Below are 22,856 nucleotides of genomic sequence, written 5' to 3' on the forward strand. Positions count from 1 at the left end.
TTCTCCTGTAAGGAGTCTCTGTGTGTCCTCTCCATGGAATGCAGTTTTTCCCGGGTGTTCGTTTCCTCCCACAGACCAAATACATACTGAGTGGGTTAACTGGTCATTGTAAATTGTCCCATGATTAGGTTAGGGTTAATTGGGGTTGTGGGGTTGTTGGGGTGGGGTCTAAATTAAAAACTGCATGTCAATAAATGATCTATCAAAAATCAAGATAGTCCTGGCAAACAGGGTGGCAAATAGCCAGGTTTATTAATGATCACGCATTTTCTGCCTGGGTAATCAAAGGGAACTCAATATGAACAACAGAATAAGCTTCTCTGTTCACTCAGAACAACAGCACCAGCTGCCCATGGAGCCTGCAGGCAGAACCAGGCAGATGGTACACACAATGAACAAATGACCAAGAAACTCCAAATCTCAATACCAAAACCAACTTTCATAGTGTAGTTTAAGCTTTGCCAAAAACAGGTAGCAATGCTGCAATGATTTAAACCCTGTTAACCCCTGTAATCATAGTAAGAGAATGCAAAGCATCTTCACTAAAGAAAAAAGCTAATGGCATCAGAAATTTAATAAATTACTTCTGCCACATTCCTTTGGTACCACTCCCCACCTCCAACTCTGTAGAGATCTCACTCTGTACAAATATCATAATGTGCAAGATGTAACCTAAGAAGTGCAAAGTTGTAGCCTCACACAGTTTTACTTCACCCTTTCAACTATTATTTAACTAAATGAACAATTAACCATTTCAATCCAGTCCAGTAACTATTCCACAAGTAGGGTGCTTCCAGACACAAGTTTTTGCCTCAACCTTATCAAAGACAGATACCGAGGTTATGCAAAGGGACCAAGGTTGGCTATGACTTTGCTTCTCTGCAAAGAAGAATGGTAGAAAGGATCTCAATTTAATGTCATATCTGAGAGAGAAAACCTTTGCAAACCGGAATCATTCACAAGACTTTGTTGTGGAGCATAACCATTCTAACTCAGAAAGGAATGCTACTAAGTCACGAGTGGGATTTCCATTAGAACAGTGCCTGTTTAAATAGGGCTTAGGTTCCACCAAAGTCATTCCACTCAGTACAACCTTGGTCCAAACATACACAAAAAAATTTGAACTCTAGAAGCAAAGAGACAACTACTGCCTTAGACATCAAGACAGCAATTGATCAAGGGATATCAATATAAATATAGGGAGTTGGGTAGAAAGCTGAAAAGCAGGACCTTCAGGGAGTAATCTGGATTGCTGCCTGTACCACATGCCAGTGAGAGCACAAATAGCATGACCTGGCAGATGAATGTGTGGCTGAGGAACCGATGCAGGGGGCAAGGTTTCAGATTTCTGGATCATTGGGACCTCTTCTGGCAAAAAGGATGACCTGAACCCAGGGAGGAATCTTTGTGGACAGGTTTGCTGGAGCTGTTGGGAAGGGTCTAAACTAATTTGGCAGGAGAATGGGAACCAGAGTAATAGTGCCTTGGATGGAGCAGTTGGCAAAAGTGGATGCACTGTGTACTGAGATTGAGAGGAAGGACAGGCAGATGATAGGGCAAAATTGAAGACAGTAGAGTGTAATAGGCCGTCAAAATTGAAAAGGGTGAATTCATGCATTATACAAAATACGGTAGAGGATTTTGCAGTGCAGTTAGAAACTGGCTGGAATGATGACTGGCTGAAATCACATCAGTGAGTTGTGGCTGAAGGAAGATCACAGTTGGGAGATGAACACATTGTATTCGAAAGGACAAGCAGGTAGGCAAAGGGCGTGGGGGGATCTTTTGGCAAAATTAAAATCAAATCTTTAGAAAGAGGTGATATACGATCAGAAGATGTAGAACTTTTTGTGGGTAAAGTAAAAAAAAACTGCAAGGATAAAAAAAAATCCTGATGGGAATTTATAAAGGCCTCCAAACAGTATCCAGGATATGGGCTACAAATTACAAGAAAGAATAGCAATGCAAAAAGGGCAATGTTGCTTACGTTATGGGCGATTTCAATATACAGTTAGATAGGGAAAATCAGGTTAGTTCTGGATCCCGAGAGCGGGAATTCATAGAATACATACAAGATGGCATTTTAGAGTTGCTCTTGGTTAAGCCTATGAAGGGAAAAGCAATTCTGCACTGGGTATTGTGTAAAGATTTAATTAAGGAGCTGAAGGTAAAGGAACCCTTAAGAGACAGTGCTCTTAATATGATAGAATTTCCCACCGCTGTCAGTAAGAAGCTTGTATGTTCTCCCCGTGACTGCATGGATTTCCCTCCAGGTGCTCCGGTTTCCTCCCACAACTCAAAGACGTACCAATTGGTAGGCTAATGTGTCATTGTAAATTGTCCCATGATTAGGCTAGGGTTAAATCAAGAGTTGCTGGGTGGTGCAGCTTGAAGGGCCAGAAGGGCCTGTTTCACACTATCTTAATAAATAAAAATAAATAAATTCATCCTGCAATTGAAGTTAAAATCAGATGTTTCAGTATTACAGTGGAGTAAAGAGAATTACAAAGGCACAAGAGCGAAGATTGCCAAAATCGTTTGGAAGGGGACCCTAGCAGGGATGATGGCGGAACAGCAATGGCTGGTGTGTTACCTTTATGACAATTATTTAGTTTATAATATTTTCGCTTAGTAATTCGTTTGTTAGCATTCTAGTTAAAGTTAGGATTGTTTAAAGTTGTCTGTGAGAGATCGCGGCATGTGATGATGTCACATCCGGTTTCGCCGCGTCCTGTGGGAAAATACCGGTTTGGAGAAACGGGAAGGTGGGGGGTCGAGACATGTGCGAGCGTGAGCAGCAAGCAGCAAAGATTTCTCTCTACGCACCAGGAACATTGTGAAGGCAACGCTGTGAGTTAAGAGATAATCGATATGTTGAATTAAAATGTTAACGCCGATCCTGTTAAAAGTAACAACGGTCGATAATGTTTATGTTTTCGTTAGTTAAAGAGTTGCGGATAGTTTGCGTTGAAGTTTATTTAAAGCAGTCAGCAGGTGTAGGTAGATTCTGACTGTATGCTGCACTTTAATGTAATGTAGTTGTTGTAGTTTTACTTTTGCAAGTATTTACGATGTAATTGTAATATCAAGAAGGAAACAAATGTTGTACAAATCTTGTATTGTTTTATCAACAGTTTTCACCATATGTCAATGTGGAAGAGTGAACAGTAAACGGTTAATCTTACTGTGATCCTGTCGTTATTGACAAAGGTTTAACTCGGTGTTTAGCTCGGCGTTCCGTTACACCCGAGCGAGAACACTACAGCTGGGAGTTCTTGGTGCAATTTGGAAGGCACAGGAAAAATACACCCCAAATATGAAGAAGTACTCTAAAGGGAGGATGAGGCCACTGTGGCTGACAAGGGAAGTCAAAGAAAGCATAAAAGCAAAAAAGAGGGAATATAATTTAGCAAACGTTAGTGGGAAGGCAGAGGATTGAGAAGCTTTTAAAGACCAACAAAAGGCAACTAAAAAGCCATAAAGAGAGAAAAGTGAAATATGAAAGTTATCCAGCCAGTAGTGTCAAACAGGTTATCAAAAGTTTCTTCAGATATATCAAGAGGAGAGGTGAGAGTAGATGACTGGAGAAAAGTTCTTTGAACTCATCTGGGAAACAGTTTAAACTCCTCTCTTTAATGTCTCTTTTCTTTCATTCTAAGGTGGCTGGGGTTCTATCAAGGTCCTGATCTACAGTGGCATTCAAACAATTTTTTTTACTGCAAATGAGTTCCCACTCTTGGAGCTCGCTGGCCGGCCATTTGCTGACGGTCCCCAGGCATGGCTTGGAAGATGACGTCTCCAATTCCAGGATGAACTGCCAACTGAGGCACAGGAGGAGAAAGAACATCAGGATTTCGCTGTGGCGGATGTATGGATGGAGGTCTCTGTAATTGAGCGATCGCACTATGTCCTCCTCGCTCTCGACGATGGTGGGGAGAGTTTGCTGCCGATTCTCGGGTTGGAGAATCTCAGAATAAAAAGCGAAGCAACGTACTGTAATATCATAACAGCATCTGTGAAATGGGTGGCATTTTTCTCTTGTTAGTGAGAGAGAGCTTGTTGTATGTCGAACTGTCAGGTAAACAATAGTTTTTGTTGACTGCAGATCATGGTCTGTCTTTGGGTGCTTTGCTATTGCTTAGTAGGTGGCCGGTGCTGATGCTTTTTGCTGAAATGGGTGGAGGGGTGAGGGGGAGAGGGAGCCTTGGGGTTCTAATGTTTTTCTGTTGTTCATTTTTTTGGGGGGTTTTCTGTTCTTCATGGACATCTGCGATGACTTAGTATTTCAGGTTGTATACTGTATACATTCTCGAATAACAAACAGAACCATTTGTTGGACAGCTGGAAAATGATGCTGGAGATGCCATAATGGGGGACATACTAAATAAGTATTTTGCATCAGTGTTCTCTGTGCAAGACAGTAGCAATACAACTGAAGTTCAAGAATGTCAGGGGTAAAAGTAAATGCAATTGCTATTACTAGGGGAGTAAGGTGCTTAGGAAGCTGAAAGATCTTAAGTCACCTAGACCAGATGAACTGCACTCCAGGGTGCTGAAAGAGGGAGCTGAAGACATTGTTGCAGCATTAAGTAAAGATTGTTCAAAAATTGCTAGATCTGGCATGGTTCCAGAGGACAGGAAAATTGCAAACGTCACTCCACACTTTAGGGAGGGAGAGAGGGAGAGGGGGGAGAGGGAGGGAGAGGGGAGAGGGAGGGAGAGGGGAGAGGGGAGAGGGGAGAGGGGAGAGGGGAGAGGGGAGAGGGGAGAGGGGAGAGGGGAGAGGGGAGAGGGGAGAGGGGAGAGGGGAGAGGGGAGAGGGGAGAGGGGAGAGGGGAGAGGGGAGAGGGGAGAGGGGAGAGGGGAGAGGGGAGAGGGGAGAGGGGAGAGGGGAGAGGGGAGAGGGGAGAGGGGAGAGGGGAGAGGGGAGAGGGGAGAGGGGAGAGGGGAGAGGGGAGAGGGGAGAGGGGGAGGGGGAGGGAGAGGGGGAGGGGGAGAGAGAGAGAGAGGAAAAGAAAAGAAATTATAGGCCAGTTAGCCTGACTTCAGTGGTTGGAAAGTTGCTAAGAGTCTTTTATTAAGGATAAGGTTTCAGGGTACTTGGAGACACATGACAAAATAGGCCAAAGTCAGCATGAAAAAGGAAAATCTTGCCTGACTAATCTTTTTGGAATTCTTTGAGAAAATAACAAATGGAATAGACAAAGGAGTGAGCAGATATTGTTCATATAGATTTTCAGAAGGTCTTTGACAAGGTGCCACGCCATGAGGCTACTGAGCAAGACAGAGCCCAAGGCATTATAGGAAAAATATAAGCATGGACAGAAGTCTGGTTGACTAGCAGAAGGCTAAATGTGGGGATAAAGGAGGCCGCTTCTGGTCGGCTGCTGGTTAGTAGAGTTTCGCAGGGGTTGGTGTTGGGACTACTATTTTTCACATTACATGTTAATGATTTGGGTGATAGCTTTGTGGCTAAGTTTGCAGACGATACAAAGATAGGTAGGAGCCTGCAGTTTTGAAGAAGCATGGGTGTCCACAGATTGGGAGAACAGGTAAGGGGCAAATGGAATATAGTGTAGGATTGTATGGCCATGCACTTTGGTAGAAGGAATGAAGGCACTGACTAATTTCTAAATGGGGTGAAAATTCATGTTGCAAAGGGACTTGGGAGTCCTCGTGCAGGATTCCCTAAAGGTTAAATTGTAGGTCAAGGAATGTAGGTTAAGGAAGGGAAATGCAATCTTAGCATTCACTTCATGAAGACTAGAATATAAAAGCAAGTACGTAATCCAAAAACAAGCAACTTAGCTAGCATCCCAAAGCCAGTCCACCATCTACATGGTTCAAGCATGATGAAACGCTGATCTAGATGACTGTCGTTTCAACATTCTAGCTGCTCAAAACCACACACAACAGAGCAGCCTGCTGGACACATGGCCCATCCACAGTAATTAATACACCCCACAACCAACAGGGAAGCAGCAGTTTGCCCTATCTACAGAATGCAACCAGCAACTCACCCAAGTATACTAGTTAGTATCTTCAAAACTCACTACCTCTACCAGCATAAAGAACAAGGCAGTAACAGCATAGGAACAGAACCACCACCTGGAAGTTGTCCTCAAAGCCACAAATCGTCCTGACTTGGAAGTACATTGCCAGTTCTTCATCAATGGGTCAAAACCGTGGAACTCTCCTGAGAAGCACTGTGAGGATCCACATCGCAAGTACTGCAGTGGTACAAGAGAACAGTTCACTACCATCTTCTCAAGGCAGCAAGGGATGAACAATTAAATGCTGGTTCAGCCTGCAAAGCCCACAGTTTTTAAAATGAAAGTTAAAATACATATACAGGTGGCCCGTTTTTTTGAACGTTCGCTTTACGACAGCTTGCTGCTACGAAAGACATGTTTTTGCTAACCAAAGAGGATTTTTGCTTTTACGAAAAAGACACACCCGCTTTATACATGTGTTTACCCCGAGAAAGACTACCATGACCGTGAAGCCTTGTGCGGGCAGTTGTGTGCGCATGTGTGTACATGTGTATGGGTGTACGTGCATAAGCATGTACGTACGTATGCAGGTATGTGCGTAGGCATATACATGTGCATGCGTATACATTTTTTTCTCTCCGAATAGATTTTAGCTTGCTGTCTTCCTGATTATGATAAGTGAAACTACACCGTACATACAATATTTCTACTATATATATATATCATATCATTCCTGCTTTTACTATATGTTCGTGTTATTTTAGGTTTTATGTATTATTTGGTTTGATTTGGTAAGTTATTTTTTGGGTCTGGGAACGCTCAAATATTTTCCCATATAAATTAATGGTAATTGCTTCTTCACTTTACGCCATTTCGGCTTACAAACTGTTTCATAGGAATGCTCTACTTTTGGATAGCGGGGGAAACCTGTATATTTGTATTGATTTCCTTATTACACAACTTGATAAATCAGGCAGTAGCTTTTTGGCCTACTTTGTCTACCGTCAAACAAAACTTATGATGACCCTCAAAATGAAATAAAAATATCTTCAACAAAGCCTTTATGCAATCCCAGAATTAAGCGGAGGGAGGAGAGAGGTGGGGAGGAACACCCAAGTGGCATTTCAGCAACAGGTTTGATGCAGTTATGGCAAAAGTACAGAACTGGTGGAAAAAACGATGAAGAATTGCACATAAAAACTGACAAGAGCAGAAAACTGCAGTAATCTTCAATCTATCCAATGAATCAAAACAAGCAATCACACTTTGAGAAGGCAGGGGTGGGTTGCTCCAACATGAAATGACTGTTCAAAGTGCAAGACAACAAGAAGCAGGAGTAATCAAATTAAGAAAATCTGGATTACAGATGGTTAAATCCAAGCCAGTTATCAAGGCAGCAGAGGTGTTCAAGAATTTCCTCAGAAAGAAGCCTGAAGAAACGATGAATACTTCAATCTACACAAAAGATAAAAGACAATACAAAATGCTAGATATGTAAACCTGTTTTGTGGTCCAAAAGTTGACCCACCACACCCCACCCCATTTCCAGAGGCTCTTACATTTCTCAATGTTCAGCAACATCACATGTAGTAGCTGTAGGTACAAGGAAACAAACATTTTAACAACTATTTTTGACCATTTCATTTCCCTTGCACCTCTCTGCTGCACAGAGCTTGTTATGTAAACATGCAGAGAGCAATTAGCTTTATTTTTACATACATCAAAATGAGCTGTGTGTCAAATTATATCAGCAAGGATTGTGATGGGCAGCCCACGTGTCATCACGCTTCCGTCTGCCAACAGAACATGCCGAATGTGTTATCTCATTAGATGCTGAAAAAGCCTTTGATAGAGTTGAATGGACATATTTATTTAATGCTTTGAGAAATTTTAATTTTAGTCCTAATTTTATATCATGGATTAAACTAATATACTATAAACCTGTTGCTTCTGTTCTTACAAATAATTATAGATCCTCCTTTTTTCAATTATCTCGTGGTACGAGACAAGGTTGTCCTTTAAGTCCTTTATTATTTAATATTGCGTTAGAACCTTTAGCCATTGCTATTCGTGAATCTCCTAATATTTGTGGTATTACTCGTAATGAGAAATTATATAAATTATCACTCTATGCTGATGATTTGCTGTTATATATTTCTGATCTTGATAGATCTATTCCCACTATTTTATCCTTGTTGGCTCAATTTGGTAGTTTTTCTGGTTACAAATTAAACTTAGATAAGAGTGAATTATTCCCTTTAAATGCGCAAACTTTATTGAATGACAGGATTCCATTTAAAGTTGTTACTGATAATTTTACCTATTTAGGTATAAAAATTACCAAGAAATATAAAGATTTATTTAGACTGAATTTTTTACCTATGCTTCTTCAAGTACAACATCTTACTACAAGATGGTCTCCCTTATTCTTATCATTAGTTGGTCGGATTAATGCTATTAAAATGATGATTTTACCGAAATTTTTATACTTATTTCAAGCCTTACCAATTTTTATTCCTAAATCCTTTTTTGACAACATTGATTCAAAAATTTCCTCATTTGTGTGGCAAAACAAAAACCCTAGGTTAAGTAAAAGGCAATTACAAAAATCTAAAAAAGATGGTGGTTTAGCTTTGCCTAACTTTAGATTTTATTATTGGGCGAATAATATTCGTAATCTAACGTATTGGAAATTGGATTTGGACTCATTATTGTGTCCGCAGTGGGTAAATTTGGAATGCAATGAAGTAAAGGGATATTCTTTATTCTCTGTTCTTGGTTCTTCTCTTCCTGCTAATTTAGTTAAATTTAATAAACAGATATCTAATCCTGTTATTAAAACACACATTACGAATTTGGTTTCAATTTCGGAAATTCTTTACTTTGAAAAACTTTGTGCTTGATAGCCCTATTTTATTTAATTTTTTCTTTAAACCTTCCTTGACAGATCAAGCCTTTAGCATATGGAAAAAGAAAGGTATAAAATGTTTTCGTGACCTTTTTTTTGAAGGTACTTTGATGTCTTTTGACCAACTTTCCAATAAATTTAAATTACCTAAATCTAATTTCTTCAGATATTTACAAATCAGAAATTTTTTACATAAAGTTTTACCATCTTTTCCCAACTCAACTTCAACGGATTTCTCAGATTTGATTTTTACCTTAAATCCTTGTCAGAAGGGATTAGTTGCTTTTATTTACAACATGATTATGAAGATACAACCAGAGATGTCTGATAGAATTAAACAACAATGGGAAAAAGAACTTCGATACAATATATCAACAGATAAATGGGAAAAAATTTTACAAATGGTTAATTCTTCTTCTATATGTGCTAAACATGCTTTAATACAATTTAAAATTGTACATAGAGCTTATATGTCTAAAGATAAACTTGCTCGATTTTATTCTCATATTAACCCTCAATGTGATAGATGTCATTCAGAAGTGGCTTCACTGACCCATATGTTTTGGTCATGTCCTACTTTACATAATTATTGGAAGGACATATTCGTTACCATTTCCTCAATTTGGAACATTGATTTACAACCTAACTTTATTACTGCAATCTTTGGTATACCAAATGAGGATGGTAATCAGTTTTCTCCTTCAATCAGACGAATGATTGCTTTTGTAACATTAATGGCCAGAAGGTCTATATTACAAAATTGGAAAGAAGTAAACCCTCCTACCACGTCTCAGTGGCTTTTTCAAACTATTTCTTATCTGAGTTTGGAAAAAATTAGGAGCACTATTTTTGACTCGTCAATTAAATTTGAAGAAACTTGGGGACCGTTCATCCGACATTTTCATGTGAATTAATTTGGCCTTTCCCAGACCTTCTCTTTGTTTATTCTTGTTCAGGTATGGAGTTCCGGAGTTCTTTGACACTATCATATACTTATAAACTGTTATTATTGCCCATGTTAGTTTTAGTTTAGTGTTTGTTTCATATATATATTTTCTTTCACACATTTTTAATTTTTTTTTCTTTTTTCTTTTGATGATTAGTTTTGTTTCTTTTCATATATAATTATATAGACTTGATTGATTAATGTACTTTTTTGTTGTTGATGTTTAATAGGATATTATTATCCTATTATTAATGTAATCTTAAGTCTATTGTATTCATAACCTATTCATTATTATGTTATGTTTTTTTATATTTATATGAAACTCAATAAAAAGATTGAAAAAGAAAGAAAAGAAAAGAAAGCCACCATCAAAAAAAAAAGAAGAACATGCCCACGACTCACTAATCCTAACTACGTTTTTTGGAATGAGGGTGGAAACTGAAGCACCCAGAGGAAACCCACACAGTCACGGAGAGAATGTACAACTCCATACAGACTGCAACACAAAACAAATACAGATCTTACAGCTGAAAGTGTAAAGCAATTGCACTACTGATGCACTACTGTGCCACCAGCTACTGTGGAATGAGTTGAGACATGCAGTGACATTAGTGACTCCGGCTGAACCCTGATCACTAATTGACCACTAATGCTTGTAAGGCTATAGATATCCACCACTCTTTAATAAGAGAACACAGAACATCAATTCTTCAACAGTAAAGTTTCAAAGAGAAATTACACTAATGAAAGTTATAATCCTTAGCTTTCAGACAATTATAAGTGTTTTAAGAACAAAAGAAATAGGAGTTGGCCATTTAGCCTCTCAAGCCTGCTCCACCATTAATAAGATCACAGCTGATCGTTTAACTCGCTTACTCCATGATCCCTTTTAAATCCAGATATGTACTGATTTAAGTTTTGAATATAATCAACATCAAAGCTGGTATAGAGAATTCTGAAGATCCACCACCCTTTTGAGTTTTGAAATTTCAGAACAAACTGACCTTTAGAAGATTGTGACGGTCTCTTTCTAGGCTCTTAGAAAACACAGAAAACCTACAGCACAATACAGGCCCTTCCAACACATATGCTGAACACATAATTACTTTAGAAATTACCTCGGGTTACCCACAGCCCTCTATTTTTCTAAGCACCATGTACCTATCCAGGAGTCTCTTAAAAGACTGTACCATATCCACCTCCATCAGCGGCAGCCCATTCCACGCACTTATGACCCCCTGCATAAAAAAAACTTGCCCGATATCTGCTTTGCACCTACTTCCAAGGACCTTAAAACTGTGCCCACTCTTGTTAAACGTTTCAGCCCTGGGAAAAAGGCTCCAACTATTCTGCACAATCAATGCCTCTCATCATCTTCTACACCTCTATCGGGTCACGTCTCATCCTCCGTCGCTCCAAGGAGAAAAGGCCAAGTTCACTCAACCTATTCTCATAAGGCATGCTCCCCAATCCAGGCAACATCCTTGGAAATCTCCTCTGCACCCTTTCTATAGTTTCCACATCCTTCCTGTAGTGAGGTGACCAGAACTGAGCACAGTACTCTAAGTAAGGTCTGACCAGGGTCCAATATAGCTGCAACATTACTTCTCGGCTCTTAAACTCAATCCTATGATTGATGAAGGCCAATGCACCGTATGCCTTCTTAACCACAAAGTCAACCTGCGCAGCAGCTTTGAGTGTCCTATGGACTCTGACCCCCAAGATCCCTCTGATCCTCCACACTACCAAGAGTCTTACCATTAATACTATATTCTGCCATCATATTTGACCTACCAAAATGAACCACCTCACTTATCTGGGTTGAACATCTGCCGCTTCTCAGCCCAGTTTTGCATCATATCAATGTCACGCTGGAACCTCTGACAGCCCTCCACACTATCCACAACACCCCAAACCTTTGTATCATCAGCAAATTTACTAACTCATCCCTCCACTTCCTCATCCATGTCAGTTATAAAAATCACGAAGAGAAGAGGTCCAGAACAGATCCCTGAGGCACACCACTAGTCACTGACCTCCATGCAAAATTCGACCCGTCTACAACTACTCTTTGCCTTCTGTGGGCAAGCCAATTCCGGATCCACAAAGCAATGTCCCCTTGGATCACATGACTCCTTACTTTCCCAATCAGCCTTGCATGGGGTAGGTACCTTGTCAAATGCCTTGCTGAAATCCATTGACTGCTCTACCTTCATCAAAGTGTTTAGTTATATCCTCAAAAAATTCAATCAGACTCATAAGGCATGACCTGCCTTTCAAAAAGCCATGCTGACTATTCCTAATCAAATTATGCCTCTCTAACTGTTCATAAATCGTGCCCTTCAGGATCTTCTCCATCTGCTTACCAACCACTGAAGTAAGACTCATTGGTCTATAATTTCTTGGGCTATCTCTACTCCCTTTCTTGAATAATGGAACAACATCTGCATCCCTCCAATCTTCCGGAACTTCTCCCATCCCCATTGATGATACAAAGATCTTCGCCAAAGGATCAGCAATCTCCTCTCTCGCCTCCCACAGTAGCCTAGGGTATATTTCATCCGGTCCGGTGACTTATTCAACTTGATGCTTTCCAAAAGCTCCAGCACACCCTCTTCCTTAATGTCTATATGCTCAAGCTTTTCAGTCTGCTAAAAATTATCCCTACAATTGCCAAGGCCCTTTTCCGTAGTGAATACTGAAGCAAAGTATTCATTAAGGACCTCCGCTAATTCCTCTGGTTCCATACACACTTTTCCACTGTCACACGATTGGTCCCATTCTCTCACATCTTAATCTCTTGCTCTTCATATACTTGTAGAATGTCTTGGGGTTTTCCTTAATCTCGCTCACCAAGACCTTCTCATGGCCCCTTCTAGCTCTCCTAAGTTCATTCCTAAGCTACTTCCTGCTAGCCTTTTAATTTTCTAGATCTCTATCATTACCTAGTTTTTTGAACCTTTCGTAAGCTTTCCTCTTCTTCTTGACTAGATTTTCAACAGCCTTTGTACACCACAGTTCCTGTACCCTACCATCCTTTCCCTGTCTCATTGGAATGTACCTACACAGAACATCACACAAATATCCCCTGAACATTTGCCACATTTCTGCCGTACATTTCCAAGAACATCTGTTTATACTTCCAAGTTCCTGCCTGATAGCCTCATATTTCACCTTACTCCAATTAAATGCTTTCCTAACTTGTCTGTTGCTATCCCTCTCCAATGCTAAGGTATAGGAGATAGAATTGTGATCACGATCTCCAAAATGCTCTCCCGATGAGAGATCTGACACCTGACCAGATTCATTTCCCAATACTAGATCAAGTACATATTGTGTAGATAATGTCTACAGCTTATTGACATATTGTGTCAGGAAACTTTCCTGAACACACCTAACAAACTCAACCCCATCAAACCCTTTCCTCTCAGAAGATGCCTATCAATATTTGGGAAATTAAAATCTCCCACCACTACAACCCTGTTATTATTATACCTTTCCAGAATCTGTCTCCCTATCTGCTCCTCAATGTCCCAGTTACTATTGAGTGGTCTATAAAAAACACCCAGTAGAGTTATTCCTGTTCTTAATTTCTACCCAGAGACTCAGTAGACAATCCCTCCATGACTTCCTCCTTTTCTGCAGCCGTGACACTATCTCTGATCAACAGTGCAACGCCTCCACCTCTTTTGCCTCCCTCCCTGTCCTTTCTGAAACATCTAGCCTGGCACTCAAAGTAACCATTCCTGCCCCTGAGCCATCCAAGTCTTTGTAATGGCCACAACATCATAGCACTAAGTACTGATCCACACTCTAAGCTCATCATCTTTGTTCATGACGATTCTTGCATTGAAGTAGACACATCTCAAACCAAATCAGTCTGTGTGCAGCTCTCCTCCAACACCTGCTATTCTCCCTCTCACACTGCCTGCAAGCTTTCTCTAATTGTCAGCCAACCGCCCCTTCCTCCGTCTCTTCAGTTCGGTTCCCATCTCCCAGCAATTCTAGGTTTAACTCTCCCCGATAGCCTTAGCAAACCTCCCTGCCAGGATATTGGTCTCCTTCGGATTCAAGTGCAACCCAACCTTTTTGTACAGGCTACGCCTGTCCCAAAAGAGGTCCAAATGATCCCGAAATCTGAATCTGGATATCAGAAAACCCCCTGCTCCAAGCCACGCATTTATCCTCCACCTCACTCTATTCCTATGCTCACTGTCACATGGCACAGGCAGTAACCTTGACATTACTAACCTTGAGGTCCTGCTTTCAACTTCCTTCCTAACTCCCTGTCGTCTGTTTTCAGGACTTCCTCCCTTTTCCTACCTATATCGCTGGTACCATAACCTCTGGCTGTTCACCTTCCCACTTTAGGATATCGTGGACGCAATCAGAAACATCCCAGACCGTAGCACCTGGGAGGCAAACTACCATCCGTGTTTCTTTTCTGCGCCCACAGAATCGCCTGTCTGACCCCGATCTGTAGAGTCCCCTATCACCGCAGCCATCCTCTTCCTTTCCCTACCCTTCTGAGCCTCAGGGCCAGACTCTGTGCCGGAGGCGCAGCCACTGTTGCTTCCCACAGGTAGGCTGCCTCCCTTAACAGTACTCAAACAGGAGTACTTTTTGCTAAGAAGGACAGCCACTGGGGTACTCTCTAGTAGCTGACTCCTGCCCTTCCTCCTCCTGACTGTCACCCACTTATCTGTCTCCCGAGTCCCCGGTGTGACTACTTGCCTATAGCTCCTCACTTTCCCTGACCAGACAAAGGTCACTGAGCTGCAGCTCCAGTTCCCTAACCAGGTCCCTAAGGAGCTGCAATTCGATGCACCTGGCACAGATGTGGTCGTTCGGGAGACTGGGAGTCCCATACAGAACACCGGCCTCACAGACGTACTTCCTATTCCTCACAAATAGCTTACCTGGCCTTGAGCTGTTATCGCCCAAGCCCTGTTGAACTAAAGCCCTCCTACTCTGTCTGCCACTCTATAAAGTTTTCTTCTTTTATATCCTTCCCGCGGTCTAACTCGCTGACGTCCATGCGCTTGCGCAGTCATGGCTTGATCAAACCACTGAGGAAAAAACTGTCTCTTTTTAAATGCACTCCATAGAACCATAGAAAACTGCAGAAGGGACTAAATAATCTTAATCAATACCCATATTTTTATCTCTTGGAAAGTACACACCATATAGGACACTTTGAGGTAAAGAATTCCACGAATCCACAACCTTCTGACTTATATATCGCTGGTACCAATATGTACCATGACCTCTGGCTGTTCACCTTCCCACTTCAGGATATCGTGGACGCAATCAGAAACATCCCAGACCGTGGCACCTGGGAGGCAAACTACCATCCGTGTTTCTTTTCTGCGCCCACAGAATCGCCTGCCTTATCCCTAACTATAGAGTCCCCTATCACCGCTGCCATCCTCTTCCTTTCTCTACCCTTCTGAGCCACAGGGCCAGACTCTGATAAAAATTTTAAACTAGATAAAAAGGTTTGTTCATCTCACAAGATGAGCTCTTTAAAAATAAGACAAAAACCTCTCTACAACACTCTAGTTGTGATCTCCCTTAAGAAGTCGCCCCTACTCCCTGAGGAGACTGAGGTCCTTTGGAGTATACAGGCCTCTCTTTCACATGTTCTACTAGTCTGTTGTCACCAGTACAATCTTCTATGCAGTGGTGTGCTGGGGCAAAGGCATTAACATGGGTGATACCAACAGGCTCAATAAACTGATTAGAAAGGCTGGTTCTGTTATAGGAGTCAAGCTGGACATGCTGGGGGCTGCGGTAGAACAAAGGAGCCTACGGAAAATCCTGGTAATTCTGGACAATGTTTCTCATCCTCTGCATGCCACCTTGGCTGGACAGAGGAGCAGATTTAGTAACAGAATAAGACAACTGCACTGCTTTTTGAGGTCATTCTTTTCGTTGGCCATTAGGTTCTATAATGAGTCAACCTACAGCCAGGGAAGTGATGACCACATCCTGTTGGACCGTTTGAGGTAACTTTTTTTTTTAAATATATACTTTCTACTTATCTTCTAATATTTATATCTGTATACTTATAATGCTACTGTGACACTAATTTCCTTTGGAATCAAATCTATCTATAACTGCAGAAGACGTTTTTTCTCACTTACTGAAATCCCCTTGAAATCAGCCACTTGTCTTCCTAAGTGCTTCCTGCACCTACATGGCAGCTTTCAGTGATATTGGTGAAAGTACCTATGAGCTCCCATGCACCATACGATTAACCACACAACCAGCATTACATTTTCAAGATGTAGAATTTATAGTTTTTGCAGAGATTCTTCAGGCTAGCTGGGAATTCCAAGCCTAGGTGGCAAGCTTTTCTGGAGAGAAGTTAGAAAACACTTCACAAAAAGCCGTTTATGCAAAACCAGATGCCATTTAGTTTCATTCTCATACAGCCTTTTTTCCTCTCATCCCAAGCATTTTTCCAATTTCTCTTTTAAAGGCTACTTTTGAATCTGTATTCACCACTACTGATCAGAATTTCTAAATCTTAATCAGTCACTGGCTCTCTAATTTCATTGGCCATTCAATGGTTTCCTCTGGTCACCTACTGAATTTCATTATTCTCCTTTATTAAAAGCAGTAACAGTTCAGATCTGAAATGATATGAAAAACACACATCTTATATTGACAGATTTTTGTTGAGCAACAGTATTGGAGCCCAGCTTATATAGCAACTACCTTAATGATTTGAATAGACTTGACAAACTAGATGATCTTCATCAGCTCCCATATTTCCCTCTCCCTTAAAAAGTAGATGTTGTGCTTGATGTACATTGCTTTTACCTTGGCACTTTAGTTAGCGTGACTTCAAGAATTAAACAACTCCCAATTTGCACTTTCAGACAATGTCAGGTGTCTGCCACCAAAGAACCATATTTAGTAACAGACAACACTTTTAGGAGAGTAATAGGGGAAAATGAGGAATCATGTTTTTCTGGTGAATGAAAGCCTCATTTACAAAGTGTAGTACCGAAAAGTGTCAAACTACTAAAAGTTAAACAGAGCAACTAATTTAAATGACATTGGGGAAGAACTAAAAAGCATTACCGTATATTTAAAAAGTTTAACAACTTATTGGTTATGAAAAGAGAAATGACAGGTGCTGGGTGGGTGGAGCGGTGCTTATCACAATTTCATGTAACAGCAGGAAATCATGTCCAATACTTTTGATGCCATGATCAACCAAATGCTCAACTTAAAATTCTGTCCTGCCACTACTTTGGAGAGCACAGTGATGGTCATATTGTGTAATTGTTACACATCTCTGAGGTCCCAATCTTGATCCTGACTGCTGTTGTTTGCTCAGACTTTGCACATTTCCCCATGACCACCTGGGTTTGCTTTGAGTGCCCTGACATCTGCTCACATCCCACATTGTAGGTGAAGGGACATGACCCTACAATTTAAGCAATAAAGAGGGCTGGGGGCAGTTTGAAGATAGGTTTCAGGGAAATAATTTATGCAACAAGATCATTGGATTGCTCTGACCACCTTCAGTGCATCAGTAAAACATGAAAACAGCTATAGCATTCTTTTTGTGAATGTTAGCGTTCCTGGCCTTCATTTAATGATATTACTATCACCTGAGTAATTTAGTATCCCGTGCAGACTGAGGGAATACTATCAACCTTCATATGAGAAATTAAATAATGGCCCTTCACAGTAAACTATTGAGACATACCTTGTGTTCCAATTTTATCTCGGAACTACAGGGTCATGAATACCAAAGGGCACCAGGGAAAGTCAGTCCAGAGTGGGTGAAGGACATAGTTATTGCATGTTTAATTTACAAAGCATATCAATTACATTATTGAACATGGCTGATCTTAAGTCTAAACATTCATTTCAGAGCAAAGTATTCCATACTACAAGGCAAAATGAAAAAATTACTTCATCCATGGCCTGTAGGATGCTTTTTCCTCTTCTAGCATCCTCTCCCCACCACTGTTCAGTTCAAATGCCTTTACCGTTCTTTCTCAAGAACATTAATTTACTACTTTTCATACTCCGAATGTTGAGCGGTTATTCATCACATGGAATCATCTTTTATTTCCAAATGCATCACAATAGCAACTTACCGACTTTAAAGAAACAGCCATTTTACAACGCTAACATTCAGAACTGTCTACTTAAAATCCTTATCTCATTCTCTAGTTTCTCAGATACCTGGTCATCCCCAACAAACAAAAAACATTTCAGTTCTATGCATTTATATTAGTTATAGGTTCATATGTAAATGTAGGTCCAAAAACAGAGCAAATTGATTTGCATAAAAGCTGAGTGCAATAAAGAACCAAAGCAGCAATGAAAACTTACTTGCATGTTTGTCTGCCAGTCCGATAAGGGTGCTTGGTATATCTCGTCTTCTGTAAAAGCAAACCACTTTTGCTTCAACGTTGCCATTTGCAGTCTGCAATAGGTGAGAAAAAGATCACTGTTAAATAGAACAATCCAAAACTAATAGAAAGCAAGATGACAAAAGTATTTATCAATTGGACTGACTGCATGGAGATGGGATGTAGGAACAACATCATAAGACAAAGAAGCAGAATTAGTCCATTCAACCAATCGAGTCTGCTCCGCCATTCCATCATGGCTAATCCCAGATCCCACTCAACCTGCCCTCTTGCCATATCCTTTGATGTCCTAACCAATCAAGAAACTATCAACTTCCACCTTATAATATACCCATGGACTTGGCCTCTACTGCAGTTGGTGGCAAAGCATTCCAGATTCACCACTGACTAAAAAAAAACTCCTTACCTGTTCTAAAACAAATATTTCACACAAAGTTTAAATAAATATCTACCCTTTAATTTTATCGTGTGAGGCATCTCAACTTTCTTAATTTGAAAGACTCTGTATGCTGTATGCTAAAGATGGAATAGGTCTGAATACTAATTTATCAAGTCATTATCACTGATGAGATCCATTTTATTCAGCATTTCAAACTTTGAAGTAGTTTGAGAACACAAGACTGTGGGTCAAGTACAATGCCTATAAAAAGTATTCACCCCTCTTGAAAGTTCTCATGTTTTATTGTTTTAAAACATTGAATCACAGTGGATTTGTTTTTTTTATATACTGATCAACAGAAAAAGAACCTTTCATGTCAAAAGAGATCTCTACAAAGTGATCTAAATTAATTACAGATATAAAACACAAAATAATAATGACATTGGGGACTGCATAAGTATTCACCCCCTTCAAGTCAGTATTTAGTAGATGCACCTTTGGCAGCAATTACAGTCTTCAGCATGTGTGGATAGGTGTCTATCAGCTTTGAGGTCTGGTGAGGAATTTGAACTATTATGCAACATGATTTGATGTAGAAACCCAAATCTTTTGTCGCTAGAATCCCGAGATTCATGGTTGTTGGGTAAAACTGTGTGAAGGCTAGAAAATATCAGGATATTTGGAAAATGTTGTAATATTCACATCAATATCTGTGTGGACTTGTATACAGTGCCTATAAAAAGTATTCATCCCCCTTGGAAGTTTGGACTGGACTCTGACTTGGCCTCTCCAGGACATTATCTTTGTTGTTCTTAAGCCATTCCTGTGAAGCTTTGGCTTTTATGCTTGGGATTATTGTCTTGCTGGAAAACAAATTTTCTCCCAAGTCGCAGTTATCTTGCAGACTGCATCAGGTTTTCCTCCAGGATCTCCCTGTATTTTGCTGCATTCATTTTACTATCTACCTTCACAAGCCTTCCAGGGCCTGCTGCATGAAGCATCCCCACAGCATGTTGCAGCCAACACCATGCTTCACAGCAGGGATAGTGTGTTTTTGATTATGTGCATATCATATACAGGCTCCCCCCCCCCCCCCCCGCTATTCAAAGGTAGACTGTTCCTATGAAATGGTTCGTAAACCAGAATGTCGTAAAGTGAAGAAGCAATTACCATTTATTTATGTAGGAAAAATTTGTGAGCATTCGCAGACCCAAAAAAACCTACCAAATCATGCCAAATAACACATAAAACCTAAAAAAAAACCTAAAATAGTAAAAGCAGGAATGATCTGATAAATATACAGCCTATATAAAGTAGGAATACTTTTGCACTGTCCACCGTAGAGAAAATCTCACGCAAGTGCTCTCGGCAAAAAGACTCGGTGCAAGTGCTCTCAGACAGTTAGACATACTTTATTGATCCTGAGGGAAATTGGGTTTCGTTACAGCCGCACCAACCAAGAATAGTGAAGAAATATAGCAATATAAAACCATAAATAATTAAATAATAAGTTAATCATGCCAAGTGGAAATAATTCCAGGACCAGCCTATTGGCTCAGGGTGTCTGACACTCTGAGGGAGGAGTTGTAAAGTTTGATGGCCACAGGTAGGAATGACTTCCTATGACGCTCAGTGTTACATCTCGGTGGAATGAGTCTCTGGCTGAATGTACTCCTGTGCCTAACCAGTACATTATGGAGTGGATGGGAGACATTGTCCAAGATGGCATGCAACTTGGACAGCATCCTCTTTTCAGACACCACCATCAGAGAGTCCAGTTCCACCTCCACAACATCACTGAGTTTGCTGATTCTGTTGGTGTCTGCTACCCTCAGCCTGCTGCCCCAGCACACAACAGCAAACATGATAGCACTGGCCACCACAGCCTCGTAGAACACACTCAGCATTGTCTCGGCAATACTTATGGGAAAAACACGCAGCGCAAGCACTCTTGGCAGAAACACACGGTGCAAGAGCTCTCGGCAGAAGCACTCTTTCCAGTAACCTTGAAGCTATGAAGCTGCCAAATCATACCAAATAACACACAAAAATACACAGCCTATATAATGTAGAAATAATGTACGTCTAGTGTAGTTTCACTTACAGGAATCGGGAAGACAGTGAGCACACTGATGATGGTGTGTTAGGCTGAGTCGTTGAAGGTTGGGGTGTGGGAGGTAGAGGAGACTGGGGTGTCATCTCATCATCATCTGTTTCCATCAGGGCAGGCAGGTCACCTTCTTCTATGTCTACCTGCCTTGATGTCAAAGGTTGAGGTTCGTCATCTGCTGTGGATGATGTGGAAGGTTTGAAAAACAACAGTATGCTTGTCTGCTTAGTCTCACACATTTTCCTATCATACAGTTCTTTGTAAGCACTCAAACCATCCTGTAAATATGCCCTAAACCTCCATACCCTTTCAAAATTAAAGTCATACTTTTATGCAATCATTGCAGCGTTGTCAATCGCAGCGAAAATCTCACGCAATTGCTTCATGTTCAGTTCCTGGACAACTTCAATTTCGGGCCATTCACTACTGCGTTCAGTTTCAATTGTTATCCTTTCCTCTTCATCACTTCATCTGTCAGTTCTTGGTCATGGGATGCCAAAAACCTCCAACATCATCTTCATCAACTTCCACAAACCCTTAGCCAAACTCGCTATATCCTTACTTCATTCACCACAATTGAAATGTTTCATTATGTCTAGTTTTACGCTAAGTGTAACACCCTTACACGCTCTTTTTAGGCCTTTCTGATACCTTAGAACTCATCTTGCTAACGGATGCACAAAATAAGTCGACATAAAGCAAAGATGCTCACAGGCACGTATTTAAGCAATGCCGGCTAGAATGCAGTTCCGGGGCAGGAGCTTGGCTGCTCAGCGCGCCTTTTTTTTCGTGTGCTGCCTTTTTTCCTAACAGCGAGGTGTCATAAAGCGGAAGTTTGAAAAACCGGGGACACCTGTAGTCTATTGGCCAAAATGCTTGATTTTGGTTTCATCAGACCATAGAACCTTCTTCCAGCTGACTTCAGAGTCTCTCACATGCTTCTGGCAACTCGAGCTGAGATTTCATGTGAGGTTTTTTTCCCCCAACAGTAGCATTCACTTTGCCACTCTCCCATAAAACTACAATTAGTGAAGTACCTCGGCAACAATTGTCATATATGCAGTCTCTTGCATCTCAGCCACTGAAGCTTGTAACTCTTCCAGAATTGCCATAGGTCTCTTGGTGGCCTCCTTCATGCAAGGCTACTCTGTCTCTTCAGCACAGCTGTTCTAGGTAAATTTACAGCTGTGCTATATTCTTTTCATTTCTTGATGATTGACTCCAAAGGATATTCAGTGACTTGGAAATTTTCTGCATCCATCTCCTGACCTGTGCTTTTCAATAACCTTTTAGGCACAGGAGTACATTCAGCCAGAGACTCATTCCACCCCGATGTAACACTGAGCGTCATAGGAAGTCATTCCTACCTTTGGCCATCAAACTTTACAACTCCTCCTTCGGAGTGTCAGACACCCCGAGCCAATAGGCTGGTCCTGGACTTATTTCCACTTGACATGATTAACTTATTATTATATAATTATTTATGGTTTTATATTGCTATATTTCTTCACTATTCTTGGTTGGTGCAGCTGTAACGAAACCCAATTTCCCTCAGGATCAATCAAGTATGTCTGCCTGTCTTTTAGTGGAGTTCTTTTGTCTTCATGGTGTAGATTTTGTCAGGATACTGAGTCATCAGCTGCTGGCCCTTCTAGATACAAGGTGTATTCTTAATACAGTCAGTTGAAACACCTTGACTGCACACAGGTCTCCAAAGATAGATCTCCATTTAACTAATTATGTGACTTCTAGAACCAACTGATTGCACCCGTGATGATTTAGTGTGTCATAGTAAGGGGAGGGGGGTGAATACTTACGTAATCAATTATTTTGTGTTTTATATTTGTAATTAATTTACATCACTTTGCAGAGATCTGTTTTCACTTTGACACGAAAGAGTCTTTTTCTGTTGGTCAATGGAAAAAAACAAAATAAATCCACCGTGATTCAGTGTTGTAAAATAATAAATGAAAACTTCCAAGGGGGATGAATGCTTTTTATAGGCACTGTATACGTCCACACAGATATTGATGCAAATATTACAACATTTTCCAAATATCCTGATATTTCCCAGTCTTCACATAGTTTTACCCAACAACCATGAATCTCGGGATGCTC

At 40.7% G+C, this 22,856-nt stretch overlaps 1 protein-coding gene across 6 annotated transcripts in view; it reads right to left on the minus strand.

Moving 5' to 3' along the window:
* LOC132381808 (metastasis-associated protein MTA1-like) overlaps positions 1 to 22,856 on the minus strand; it is a 184,081-nt gene that overhangs the window by 97,372 nt on the left and 63,853 nt on the right. For 3 of the 6 annotated variants that reach the window (XM_059951404.1, XM_059951399.1, XM_059951401.1), the window contains exon 3: positions 18,209 to 18,302. In XM_059951404.1, coding sequence (XP_059807387.1) covers positions 18,209 to 18,302 — 94 coding nt within the window. Of the gene's footprint in view, positions 1 to 6,108; positions 6,231 to 7,552; positions 7,587 to 18,208; positions 18,303 to 22,555; positions 22,645 to 22,856 lie in introns of those variants that run through there. The other 3 variants (XM_059951403.1, XM_059951405.1, XM_059951402.1) reach the window with 3 other exon arrangements.

Source organism: Hypanus sabinus, chromosome 26, assembly GCF_030144855.1.
Source record: "Hypanus sabinus isolate sHypSab1 chromosome 26, sHypSab1.hap1, whole genome shotgun sequence".
NCBI lineage: Eukaryota > Metazoa > Chordata > Chondrichthyes > Myliobatiformes > Dasyatidae > Hypanus > Hypanus sabinus.